The sequence below is a fragment of the Saccoglossus kowalevskii genome, chromosome 14 (assembly GCF_978046115.1).
Source record: "Saccoglossus kowalevskii chromosome 14, keSacKowa6.1, whole genome shotgun sequence".
Lineage (NCBI taxonomy): Eukaryota > Metazoa > Hemichordata > Enteropneusta > Harrimaniidae > Saccoglossus > Saccoglossus kowalevskii.
The window spans coordinates 36,972,768-36,988,035 of NC_140654.1; the positions used below are offsets into that span (position 1 = coordinate 36,972,768).

The following is a 15,268-nucleotide window of genomic DNA, read 5'->3' on the forward strand; positions in this document are numbered from 1 at the left end:
ATGTACTGACCCTATCAAGTGTCCCAGTACACTGTCAGGCTTAGTGGTGATAAATCAATGTATTGACCCTATCAAGTGTCCCAGTACACTGTCAGCCTTAGTGATGAACAATCAATGTACTGACCATATCAAGTGTCCCAGTACACTGTCAGTCTTAGTGGTGACAAATCAATGTACTGACCATATCAAGTGTCCCAGTACACTGTCAGCCTTAGTGATGACAAATCAATGTATTGACCATATCAAGTGTCCCAGTACACTGTCAGCCTTAGTGATGACAAATCAATGTACTGACCATATCAAGTGTCCCAGTACACTGTCAGCCTTAGTGGTGACAAATCAATGTACTGACCCTATCAAGTGTCCCAGTACACTGTCAGCCTTAGTGATGACAAACCAATGTACTTACCCTATCAAGTGTCCTAGTACACTGTCAGCCTTAGTGATGACAAATCAATGTACTGACCATATCAAATGTCCCAGTACACTGTCAGCCTTAGTGGTGACAAATCAATGCACTGACCATATCAAGTGTCCCAGTACACTGTCAGCCTTAGTGAAGACAAATCAATGTATTGACCATATCAAGTATCCCAATACACAGTCAGCCTTAGTGACGACAAACCAATGTACTGACCCTATCAAGTGTCCCAGTACACTGTCAGGCTAAGTGGTGACAAATCAATGTATTGACCCTATCAAGTGTCCCAGTACACTGTCAGCCTTAGTGATGAACAATCAATGTACTGACCATATCAAGTGTCCCAGTACACTGTCAGTCTTAGTGGTGACAAATCAATGTACTGACCATATCAAGTGTCCCATTACACTGTCAGCCTTAGTGATGACAAATCAATGTATTGGGGCTATCAAGTGTCCCAGTACACTGTCAGACTTAGTGATGACAAACCAATGTACTGACCATATCAAGTGTCCCAGTACACTGTCAGCCTTAGTGATGACAAATCAATGTACTGACCCTATCAAGTGTCCCAGTACACTGTCAGTCAGCCTTAGTGATGACAAATCAATGTACTGACCCTATCAAGTGTCCCATTACACTGTCAGCCTTAGTGATGACAAATCAATGTACTGACCCTATCAAGTATACCATTACACTGTCAGCCTTAGTGATGACAAATCAATGTATTGGCCCTATCAAGTGTCCCAGTACACTGTCAGACTTAGTGATGACAAATCAATGTACTGACCATATCAAGTGTCCCAGTACACTGTCAGGCTTAGTGGTGACAAATCAATGTATTGACCCTATTAAGTGTCCCAATACACTGTCAGCCTTAGTGATGACAAATCAATGTATTGACCATATCAAGTGTCCCAGTACACTGTCAGCCTTAGTGAAGACAAACCATTGTACTGACCATATCAAGTGTCCCAGTACACTGTCAGCTTTAGTGGTGACAAATCAATGTACTGACCCTATCAGATGTCCCAGTACACTGTCAGCCTTAGTGATGACAAACCAATGTACTGACCCTATCAAGTGTCCCAGTACACTGTCAGCCTAAGTGATGACAAATCAATGTATTGACCATATCAAGTGTCCCAGTACACTGTCAGCCTTAGTGATGACAAATCAATGTACTGACCCTATCAAGTATCCTAGTACACTGTCAGCCTTAGTGATGATAAATCCATGTATTGACCATATCAAGTGTCCCAGTACACTGTCAGCCTTAGTGATGACAAACCAATGTACTGACCCTATCAAGTGTCCCAGTACACTGTCAGGCTTAGTGGTGACAAATCAATGTATTGACCATATCAAGTGTCCCAGTACACTGTCAGCCTTAGTGATGACAAACCAATGTACTTACCCTATCAAGTGTCCTAGTACACTGTCAGCCTTAGTGATGACAAATCAATGTACTGACCATATCAAATGTCCCAGTACACTGTCAGCCTTAGTGGTGACAAATCAATGCACTGACCATATCAAGTGTCCCAGTACACTGTCAGCCTTAGTGAAGACAAATCAATGTATTGACCATATCAAGTATCCCAATACACAGTCAGCCTTAGTGACGACAAACCAATGTACTGACCCTATCAAGTGTCCCAGTACACTGTCAGGCTTAGTGGTGACAAATCAATGTATTGACCCTATCAAGTGTCCCAGAACACTGTCAGCCTTAGTGATGAACAATCAATGTACTGACCATATCAAGTGTCCCAGTACACTGTCAGTCTTAGTGGTGACAAATCAATGTACTGACCATATCAAGTGTCCCATTACACTGTCAGCCTTAGTGATGACAAATCAATGTATTGGGGCTATCAAGTGTCCCAGTACACTGTCAGACTTAGTGATGACAAACCAATGTACTGACCATATCAAGTGTCCCAGTACACTGTCAGCCTTAGTGATGACAAATCAATGTACTGACCCTATCAAGTGTCCCAGTACACTGTCAGTCAGCCTTAGTGATGACAAATCAATGTACTGACCCTATCAAGTATCCCATTACACTGTCAGCCTTAGTGATGACAAATCAATGTACTGACCCTATCAAGTATACCATTACACTGTCAGCCTTAGTGATGACAAATCAATGTATTGGCCCTATCAAGTGTCCCAGTACACTGTCAGACTTAGTGATGACAAATCAATGTACTGACCATATCAAGTGTCCCAGTACACTGTCAGGCTTAGTGGTGACAAATCAATGTATTGACCCTATCAAGTGTCCCAATACACTGTCAGCCTTAGTGATGACAAATCAATGTATTGACCATATCAAGTGTCCCAGTACACTGTCAGCCTTAGTGAAGACAAACCATTGTACTGACCATATCAAGTGTCCCAGTACACTGTCAGCCTTAGTGGTGACAAATCAATGTACTGACCCTATCAGATGTCCCAGTACACTGTCAGCCTTAGTGATGACAAACCAATGTACTGACCCTATCAAGTGTCCCAGTACACTGTCAGCCTTAGTGATGACAAATCAATGTATTGACCATATCAAGTGTCCCAGTACACTGTCAGCCTTAGTGATGACAAATCAATGTACTGACCCTATCAAGTATCCTAGTACACTGTCAGCCTTAGTGATGATAAATCCATGTATTGACCATATCAAGTGTCCCAGTACACTGTCAGCCTTAGTGATGACAAACCAATGTACTGACCCTATCAAGTGTCCCAGTACACTGTCAGGCTTAGTGGTGACAAATCAATGTATTGACCATATCAAGTGTCCCAGTACACTGTCAGCCTTAGTGATGACAAACCAATGTACTGACCCTATCAAGTGTCCCAGTACACTGTCAGCCTTAGTGGTGACAAATCAATGTACTGACCCTATCAGATGTCCCAGTACACTGTCAGCCTTAGTGATGACAAACCAATGTACTGACCCTAGCAAGTGTCCCAGAACACTGTCAGCCTTAGTGATGACAAACCAATGTACTGACCCTATCAAGTGTCCCAGTACACTGTCAGCCTAAGTGATGACAAATCAATGTATTGACCATATCAAGTGTCCCAGTACACTGTCAGCCTTAGTGATGACAAATCAACGTACTGACCCTATCAAGTGTTCTAGTACACTGTCAGCCTTAGTGATGACAAATCAATGTACTGACCCTATCAAGTGTCCCAGTACACCGTCAGGCTTAGTGGTGACAAATCAATGTATTGACCCTATCAAGTGTCCCAGTACACTGTCAGCCTTAGTGATGACAACTCAATGTATTGACCGTATCAAGTGTACCAGTACACTGTCAGCTTTAGTGGTGACAAATCAATGTATTGACCATATCAAGTGTCCCAGTACAATGTCAGCCTTAGTGGTGACAAATCAATGTATTGACCCTATCAATTGTCCCAGTACACTGTCAGCCTTAGTGATGACAAATCAATGTACTGACCCTATCAGATGTCCCAGTACACTATCAGCCTTAGTGATGACAAACCAATGTACTGACCCTATCAAGTGTCCAAGTACACTGTCAGCCTAAGTGATGACAAATCAATGTATTGACCATATCAAGTGTCCCAGTACACTGTCAGCCTTAGTGATGACAAATCAATGTACTGACCCTATCAAGTATCCTAGTACACTGTCAGCCTTAGTGATGACAAACCAATGTAGTGACCCTATCAAGTGTCCCAGTACACTGTCAGGCGTAGTGGTGACAAATCAATGTATTGACCCTATCAAGTGTCCCAATACACTGTCAGCCTTAGTGATGACAAATCAATGTATTGACCATATCAAGTGCCCCAGTACACTGTCAGCCTTAGTGAAGACAAACCATTGTACTGACCCTATCAAGTGTCCCAGTACACTGTCAGGCTTAATGGTGACAAATCAATGTACTCACCCTATCAAGTGTCCCAGTACACTGTCAGCCTTAGTGGTGACAAATCAATGTATTGACCTTATCAAGTGTCCCAGTACACTGTCAGCCTTAGTGGTGACAAATCAATGTATTGACCTTATCAAGTGTCCCAGTACACTGTCAGGCTTAGTGGTGACAAATCAATGTATTGACCCTATCAAGTGTCCCAGTACACTGTCAGCCTTAGTGATGACAACTCAATGTATTGACCATATCAAGTGTCCCAGTACACTGTCAGCTTTAGTGGTGACAAATCAATGTATTGACCATATCAAGTGTCCCAGTACAATGTCAGCCTTAGTGGTGACAAATCAATGTATTGACCCTATCAATTGTCCCAGTACACTGTCAGCCTTAGTGATGACAAATCAATGTATTGACCCTATCAAGTGTCCCAATACACTGTCAGCCTTAGTGATGACAAATCAATGTATTGACCATATCAAGTGTCCCAGTACACTGTCAGCTTTAGTGAAGACAAACCATTGTACTGACCCTATCAAGTGTCCCAGTACACTGTCAGGCTTAATGGTGACAAATCAATGTACTCACCCTATCAAGTGTCCCAGTACACTGTCAGCCTTAGTGGTGACAAATCAATGTATTGACATTATCAAGTGTCCCAGTACACTGTCAGCCTGAGTGATGTCAAACCAATGTACTGACCCTATCAAGTGTCCCAGTACACTGTCAGCCTTAGTGATGACAAATCAATGTACTGATCCTATCAAGTGTCCCAGTACACTGTCAGCCTTAGTGATGACAAATCAATGTACTGACCCTATCAAGTGTCCCATTACACTGTCAGCCTTAGTGATGACAAATCAATGTATTGACCATATCAAGTGTCACAGTACACTATCAGACTTAGTGATGACAAACCAATGTACTGACCCTATCAAGTGTCCCAGTACACTGTCAGCCTTAGTGATGACAAATCAATGTATTGACCCTATCAAGTGTCCCAGTACACTGTCAGCCTTAGTGATGACAAACCAATGTACTGACCCTATCAATTGTCCCAGTACACTGTCAGCCTCAGTGATGACAAACCACCGTACTCACCCTATCAAGTGTCCCAGTACACTATCAGACTTAGTGATGACAAATCAATGTATTGACCATATCAAGTGTCCCATTACACTGTCAGCCTTAGTGATGACAAATCAATGTATTGGCCCTATCAAGTATCCCAGTACACTGTCAGCCTTAGTGGTGACAAATCAATGTACTGACCCTATCAAGTGTCCCAGTACACTGTCAGCCTTAGTGGTGACAAATCAATGTATTGACCTTATCAAGTGTCCCAGTACACTGTCAGCCTGAGTGATGTCAAACCAATGTACTGACCCTATCAAGTGTCCCAGTACACTGTCAGCCTTAGTGATGACAAATCAATGTACTGATCCTATCAAGTGTCCCAGTACACTGTCAGCCTTAGTGATGACAAATCAATGTACTGACCCTATCAAGTGTCCCATTACACTGTCAGCCTTAGTGATGACAAATCAATGTACTGACCCTATCAAGTATCCTAGTACACTGTCAGCCTTAGTGATGATAAATCCATGTACTGACCCTATCAAGTGTCCCATTACACTGTCAGCCTTAGTGATGACAAATCAATGTATTGACCCTATCAAGTGTCCCAGTACACTGTCAGACTTAGTGATGACAAATCAATGTATTGACCATATCAAGTGTCCCAGTACACTGTCAGCCTAAGTGATGACAAACCAATGTACTGACCCTATCAAGTGTCCCAGTACACTGTCAGGCTTAGTGGTGACAAATCAATGTATTGACCATATCAAGTGTCCCAGTACACTGTCAGCCTTAGTGATGACAAACCAATGTACTGACCCTATCAAGTGTCCCAGTACACTGTCTGGCGTAGTGGTGACAAATCAATGTATTGACCCTATCAAGTGTCCCAGAACACTGTCAGCCTTAGTGATGACAAACCAATGTACTGACCCTATCAAGTATCCCAGTACACTGTCAGCCTAAGTGATGACAAATCAATGTATTGACCATATCAAGTGTCCCAGTACACTGTCAGCCTTAGTGATGACAAATCAATGTACTGACCCTATCAAGTGTTCTAGTACACTGTCAGCCTTAGTGATGACAAATCAATGTACTGACCCTATCAAGTGTCCCAGTACACCGTCAGGCTTAGTGGTGACAAATCAATGTATTGACCCTATCAAGTGTCCCAGTACACTGTCAGCCTGAGTGATGACAACTCAATGTATTGACCATATCAAGTGTCCCAGTACACTGTCAGCCTTAGTGATGACAAATCAATGTACTGACCCTATCAAGTATCCTAGTACACTGTCAGCCTTAGTGATGACAAACCAATGTAGTGACCCTATCAAGTGTCCCAGTACACTGTCAGGCGTAGTGGTGACAAATCAATGTATTGACCCTATCAAGTGTCCCAATACACTGTCAGCCTTAGTGATGACAAATCAATGTATTGACCATATCAAGTGCCCCAGTACACTGTCAGCCTTAGTGAAGACAAACCATTGTACTGACCCTATCAAGTGTCCCAGTACACTGTCAGGCTTAATGGTGACAAATCAATGTACTCACCCTATCAAGTGTCCCAGTACACTGTCAGCCTTAGTGGTGACAAATCAATGTATTGACCTTATCAAGTGTCCCAGTACACTGTCAGCCTGAGTGATGTCAAACCAATGTACTGACCCTATCAAGTGTCCCAGTACACTGTCAGGCTTAGTGGTGACAAATCAATGTATTGACCCTATCAAGTGTCCCAGTACACTGTCAGCCTTAGTGATGACAACTCAATGTATTGACCATATCAAGTGTCCCAGTACACTGTCAGCTATAGTGGTGACAAATCAATGTATTGACCATATCAAGTGTCCCAGTACAATGTCAGCCTTAGTGGTGACAAATCAATGTATTGACCCTATCAATTGTCCCAGTACACTGTCAGCCTTAGTGATGACAAATCAATGTATTGACCCTATCAAGTGTCCCAATACACTGTCAGCCTTAGTGATGACAAATCAATGTATTGACCATATCAAGTGTTCCAGTACACTGTCAGCTTTAGTGAAGACAAACCATTGTACTGACCCTATCAAGTGTCCCAGTACACTCTCAGGCTTAATGGTGACAAATAAATGTACTCACCCTATCAAGTGTCCCAGTACACTGTCAGCCTTAGTGGTGACAAATCAATGTATTGACCTTATCAAGTGTCCCAGTACACTGTCAGCCTGAGTGATGTCAAACCAATGTACTGACCCTATCAAGTGTCCCAGTACACTGTCAGCCTTAGTGATGACAAATCAATGTACTGATCCTATCAAGTGTCCCAGTACACTGTCAGCCTTAGTGATGACAAATCAATGTACTGACCCTATCAAGTGTCCCATTACACTGTCAGCCTTAGTGATGACAAATCAATGTATTGACCATATCAAGTGTCACAGTACACTATCAGACTTAGTGATGACAAACCAATGTACTGACCCTATCAAGTGTCCCAGTACACTGTCAGCCTTAGTGATGACAAATCAATGTATTGACCCTATCAAGTGTCCCAGTACACTGTCAGCCTTAGTGATGACAAACCAATGTACTGACCCTATCAATTGTCCCAGTACACTGTCAGCCTCAGTGATGACAAACCACCGTACTCACCCTATCAAGTGTCCCAGTACACTATCAGACTTAGTGATGACAAATCAATGTATTGACCATATCAAGTGTCCCATTACACTGTCAGCCTTAGTGATGACAAATCAATGTATTGGCCCTATCAAGTATCCCAGTACACTGTCAGCCTTAGTGGTGACAAATCAATGTACTGACCCTATCAAGTGTCCCAGTACACTGTCAGCCTTAGTGATGACAAATCAATGTACTGACCCTATCAAGTATCCCATTACACTGTCAGCCTTAGTGATGACAAATCAATGTATTGGCCCTATAAAGTGTCCCAGTACACTGTCAGACTTAGTGATGACAAATCAATGTACTGACCATATCAAGTGTCCCAGTACACTGTCAGGCTTAGTGGTGACAAATCAATGTATTGACCCTATCAAGTATCCCAATACACTGTCAGCTTTAGTGATGACAAATCAATGTATTGACCATATCAAGTTTCCCAGTACACTGTCAGCCTTAGTGAAGACAAACCATTGTACTGACCATATCAAGTGTCCCAGTACACTGTCAGCCTTAGTGGTGACAAATCAATGTACTGACCCTATCAGATGTCCCAGTACACTGTCAGCCTTAGTGATGACAAACCAATGTACTGACCCTATCAAGTGTCCCAGTACACTGTCAGCCTAAGTGATGACAAATCAATGTATTGATCATATCAAGTGTCCCAGTACACTGTCAGCCTTAGTGATGACAAATCAATGTACTGACCCTATCAAGTATCCTAGTACACTGTCAGCCTTAGTGATGACAAATCCATGTACTGACCCTATCAAGTGTCTCATTACACTGTCAGCCTTAGTGATGACAAATCAATGTATTGACCCTATCAAGTGTCCCAGTACACTGTCAGACTTAGTGATGACAAATCAATGTATTGACCATATCAAGTGTCCCAGTACACTGTCAGCCTTAGTGATGACAAACAAATGTACTGACCCTATCAAGTGTCCCAGTACACTGTCAGGCTTAGTGGTGACAAATCAATGTATTGACCCTATCAAGTGTCCCAGTACACTGTCAGCCTTAGTGATGACAAATCAATGTATTGACCATATCAAGTGTCCCAGTACACTGTCAGCCTTAGTGATGACAAACCAATGTACTGACCCTATCAAGTGTCCCAGTACACTGACTGGCGTAGTGGTGACAAATCAATGTATTGACCCTATCAAGTGTCCCAGTACACTGTCAGCCTTAGTGATGACAAACCAATGTACTGACCCTATCAAGTGTCCCAGTACACTGTCAGCCTAAGTGATGACAAATCAATGTACTGACCCTATCAAGTGTCCCAGTACACCGTCAGGCTTAGTGGTGACAAATCAATGTATTGACCCTATCAAGTGTCCCAGTACACTGTCAGCCTTAGTGATGACAACTCAATGTATTGACCGTATCAAGTGTCCCAGTACACTGTCAGCTTTAGTGGTGACAAATCAATGTATTGACCATATCAAGTGTCCCAGTACAATGTCAGCCTTAGTGGTGACAAATCAATGTATTGACCCTATCAATTGTCCCAGTACACTGTCAGCCTTAGTGATGACAAATCAATGTACTGACCCTATCAGATGTCCCAGTACACTGTCAGCCTTAGTGATGACAAACCAATGTACTGACCCTATCAAGTGTCCCAGTACACTGTCAGCCTAAGTGATGACAAATCAATGTATTGACCATATCAAGTGTCCCAGTACACTGTCAGCCTTAGTGATGACAAATCAATGTACTGACCCTATCAAGTATCCTAGTACACTGTCAGCCTTAGTGATGACAAATCCATGTACTGACCCTATCAAGTGTCCTAGTACACTGTCAGCCTTAGTGATGACAAACCAATGTAGTGACCCTATCAAGTGTCCCAGTACACTGTCAGGCGTAGTGGTGACAAATCAATGTATTGACCCTATCAAGTGTCCCAATACACTGTCAGCCTTAGTGATGACAAATCAATGTATTGACCATATCAAGTGTCCCAGTACACTGCCAGCCTTAGTGAAGACAAACCATTGTACTGACCCTATCAAGTGTCCCAGTACACTGTCAGCCTTAGTGATGACAAATCAATGTATTGACCTTATCAAGTGTCCCAGTACACTGTCAGCCTGAGTGATGTCAAACCAATGTACTGACCCTATCAAGTGTCCCAGTACACTGTCAGGCTTAGTGGTGACAAATCAATGTATTGACCCTATCAAGTGTCCCAGTACACTGTCAGCCTTAGTGATGACAACTCAATGTATTGACCATATCAAGTGTCCCAGTACACTGTCAGCTTTAGTGGTGACAAATCAATGTATTGACCATATCAAGTGTCCCAGTACAATGTCAGCCTTAGTGGTGACAAATCAATGTATTGATCCTATCAATTGTCCCAGTACACTGTCAGCCTTAGTGATGACAAATCAATGTATTGACCCTATCAAGTGTCCCAATACACTGTCAGCCTTAGTGATGACAAATCAATGTATTGACCATATCAAGTGTCCCAGTACACTGTCAGCTTTAGTGAAGCAAACCATTGTACTGACCATATCAAGTGTCCCAGTACACTGTCAGCCTTAGTGGTGACAGATCAATGTATTGACCTTATCAAGTGTCCCAGTACACTGTCAGCCTGAGTGATGTCAAACCAATGTACTGACCCTATCAAGTGTCCCAGTACACTGTTAGCCTTAGTGATGACAAATCAATGTACTGATCCTATCAAGTGTCCCAGTACACTGTCAGCCTTAGTGATGACAAACCAATGTACTGACCCTATCAAGTTTCCCAGTACACTGTCAGCCCAGTCTTAGTAGTCAATGTACTGTTGATAACTGCTCACCTGATGCCCGTTTCTGTATCAGTTCTAAGTACTGCATAATAGTACATGATGTATCAACGTCCACTTCAACTGTTTGTAAATACTCTTTGATAAGTGGAATAATTCCTGGAAAGTCATGACTATCAACTTTTCCACCATTTATAATGGTATTTATTGACATCAAGCAGCATTCGTCGTAAATATTACCATTATTGCACTTTCTATCTTTAGCACCTGTTATTGTAGAACACAGAAAATATTCCTTCTTAGTAAAAAAAACATGGTTATACTTCACATGGCTATATATGCAAGTGCTGGCTGATAATATTATGAGGAAGGTCATCTCTAGAGATTAACCATATTTGATTGTAGAATGTAGAAAAAAATATGGAAGATACTCATAATGACTTAATTCATAAACAGGTGTAAAGTAGAATGTGTATTATGTACAGCAACACAGAATAAAATGTCCATGATCAGTTATTAGATAATTAGTGGATATTCGATTTCAAATTCATTGAAATCAAAACAAAAGTTATTGAACGAAAAGTTAAAAGGTGCCTTTAATAATAACATTTAACATAATAAGAAAAATAAAGGATGAAGAAAGAGATCCTTGTCCCTTGCTGATAAGATTGAGACATGAAGGATGAGATCCTTGTCCCTTGCTGATGAGATTGAGACATGAAGGATGAGATCCTTGTCCCTTGCTGATGAGATTAAGACATGTAGTATGGGATCCTTGTCCCTTGCTGATAAAATTGGGACTTGAAGGATGAGATCCTTGTCACTTGCTGATAAGATTGAGACATGAAGGATGAGATCCTTGTCCCTTGCAGATAAGATTGAGACATGAAGGATGAGATCCTTGTCCCATGCTGATAAGATTGGGACATGTAGGATGAGATCCTTGTCGCTTGCTGATAAGATTGAGACATGAAGGATGAGATCCTTGTCCCTTTCTGATAAGATTGAGACATGTAGGATGAGATCCTTGTCCCTTGCTGATAAGATTGGGACATGAAGGATGAGACCCTTGTCCCTTGCTGATAAGATTGAGACATGAAGGATGAGATCCTTGTCCCTTTCTGATAAGATTGAGACATGTAGGATGAGATCCTTGTCCCTTGCTGATGAGTTTGAGACATGTAGAATGAAATCCTTGTCACTTGCTGATAAGATTGAGACATGAAGAATGAGATATATGTCCCTTGCTGATAAAATTGAGACATGAAGGATGAGATCTATGTCCCTTGCTGATAAAATTGAGACATGAAGGATGAGATCCTTGTACCTTGCTGATAAGATTGAGACATGAAGGATGAGATCGTTGTCCCTTGCTGATAAGATTGAAACATGAAAGATGAAATCTTTTTTCCCTTGCTGTTAACATTGGGACATGAACGATGAGATCCGTGTCTCTTGCTGATAAGATTGAGATATGTAAAATGAGATCCTTGTCCCTTGCTGATAAGATTGAGACATGAAGGATGAGATCTTTGTTCCTTGCTGATAAGATTGAGACACAAAGAAAGAGATCCTTGTCCGTTGCTGATAAGATTGAGACATGAAGGATGAGATCCTTGTCCCCGGCAGATAAGATTGAGACATGAAAGATGAGACCCTTGTCCATTGCTGATAATATTGAGACATGAAGGTTGAGATCCTTGTCCCTTGCTGATAAGATTGAGACATGAAGGATGAGATACTTGTTCATTGCAGATAAGATTGAGACATGAAGGATGAGACCCTTGTCCATTGCTGATAATATTGAGACATGAAGGATGAGATCCTTGTCCCTTTCTGATAAGATTGAGACATGAAGGATGAGATCCTTGTCCCCTGCAGATAAGATTGAGACATGAAGGATGAGATTCTTGTCCCTTGCTGATGAGTTTGAGACATGAAGGATGGGATCCTTATCCCTTGGTGATAAGATTGGGACACAAAGGAAGAGATCCTTGTTCCTTGCTGATAAGATTGGGACATGAAGGATGAGATCATTGTCTCTTGCTGATAATATTGAGACATGAAGGATGAGATCCTTGTCCCTTGCAGATAAGATTGCGACATGAAGGATGACATCCTTGTCCTTTGCTGATGAGATTGAGACATGAAGGATGAGATCCTTGTCCCTTTCTGATAAGATTGAGACATGAAGGATGAGACCCTTGTCCATTGCTGATAATATTGAGACATGAAGGATGAGATCCTTGTCCCTTGCGGATAAGATTGAGACATGAAGGATGAGATCCTTGTACCTTGCAGATAAAATTGAGACATGAAGGATGAGATCCTTGTCACTTGCTGATAAGTATGAGACATGAAGGATGAGACCATTGTCCCTTGCTGATAATATTGAGACATGAAGGATGGGATCCTTGTCCCTTTCTGATAAGATTGAGACATATAGGATGAGATGCTTGACCCATGCTGATGAGTTTGAGACATGAAGGATGGGATCCTTATCCCTTGCTGATAAGATTGGGACATGTAGGATGAGATCCTTGTCCCTTGCTGATAAGATTGGGACATGAAGGATGAGATCCTTGTCCCTTGCAGATAAGATTGAGACATGAAGGATAAGATCCTTGTCCCTTGCTGATGAGATTGAGACATGAAGGATGAGATCCTTGTCTCTTTCTGATAAGATCGAGACATGTAGGATGATTTCCATGTCCCTTGCTGATGAGTTTGAGACATGAAGGATGGGATCCTTATCCCTTGCTGATAAGATTGGGACATGAAGGATGAGATCCTTGTCCCTTGCTGATAAGATTGAGACATGAAGGATGAGATCTTTGTCCCTTGCTGATAAGATTGAGACACAAAGAAAGAGATCCTTGTCCGTTGCTGAGAAGATTGAGACATGAAGGATGAGATCCTTGTCCCCTGCAGATAAGATTGAGACATGAAAGATGAGACCCTTGTCCATTGCTGATAATATTGAGACATGAAGGATGAGATCCTTGTCCCTTGCTGATAAGATTGAGACATGAAAGATGAGATCCTTGTACCTTGCTGATAAGATTGAGACATGGATGAGATCCTTGTCACATGCTGATAAGAATGAGACATGAAGGATGAGATCCTTGTCCCTTGCTGATGAGATTGAGACATGAAGGATGAGATCCTTGTCCCTTTCTGATAAGATTGAGACATGAAGGATGAGACCCTTGTCCCTTTCTGATAAGATTGAGACACATAGGATGAGATGCTTGTCCCTTGCTGATGAGTTTGAGACATGAAGGATGGGATACTTATCCCTTCCTGATAAGATTGGGACACAAAGAAAGAGATCCTTGTCCCTTGCTGATAAGATTGGGACATGAAGGATGAGATCCTTGTCCCTTTCTGATAAGATTGAGACATGAAGGATGAGACCCTTGTCCCTTGCTGATAAGATTGAGACATGAAGGATGAGACCCTTGTCCCTTGCAGATAAGATTGAGACATGAAGGATGAGATCCTTGTCCCTTGCTGATGAGATTGAGACATAAAGGATGAGATCCTTGTCCCTTTCTGATAAGATTGAGACATGAAGGATGAGATCCTTGTACCTTGCTGAAAAGATTGAGACATGAAGGATGAGATCCTTGTCACTTGCTGATAAGAATGAGACATGAAGGATGAGACCCTTGTCCCTTGCTAATAATATTGAGACATACAGGATGGGATCCTTGTCCCTTGCTGATAAGATTGAGACATGTAGGATGAGATCCTTGTCCCTTGCTGATAATATTGAGACATGTAGGATGAGATCCTTGTCCCTTGCTGATAAGATTGAGACATGAAGGATGGGATCATTGTCCCTTTCTGATAAGATTGAGACATGTAGGATGAGATCCTTGTCCCTTGCTGATAATATTGAGACATGTAGGATGAGATCCTTGACCCATGCTGATGAGTTTGAGACATGAAGGATGGGATCCTTATCCCTTGCTGATAAGATTGGAACACAAAGAAAGAGATTCCTTGTCCCTTGCTGATAATATTGGGACATGAAGGATGAGATCCTTGTCCCTTGCAGATAAGATTGAGACATGAAGGATAAGATCCTTGTCCCTTGCTGATGAGATTGAGACATGTAGGATGAGATTCTTGTCCCTTGCTGATGAGTTTGAGACATGAAGGATGGGATCCTTATCCCTTGGTGATAAGATTGGGACACAAAGAAAGAGATCCTTGTTCCTTGCTGATAAGATTGGGACATGAAGGATGAGATCATTGTCTCTTGCTGATAATATTGAGACATGAAGGATGAGATCCTTGTCCCTTGCAGATAAGATTGCGACATGAAGGATGACATCCTTGTCCTTTGCTGATGAGATTGAGACATGAAGGATGAGATCCTTGTCCCTTTCTGATAAGATT

The 15,268-nt window shown here is 41.9% G+C and overlaps 1 protein-coding gene across 1 annotated transcript in view; it reads right to left on the reverse strand.

Annotated features, from left to right (window-relative positions):
* Positions 1-15,268, reverse strand: part of LOC102808159 (glutamate--cysteine ligase catalytic subunit-like) — a 157,179-nt gene that overhangs the window by 23,061 nt on the left and 118,850 nt on the right. The window contains exon 14 of the mRNA XM_085508190.1: positions 10,916-11,128. Within this exon, the coding sequence (XP_085364316.1) occupies positions 10,916-11,128 (213 nt within the window). The remainder of the gene's footprint in view (positions 1-10,915; positions 11,129-15,268) is intronic.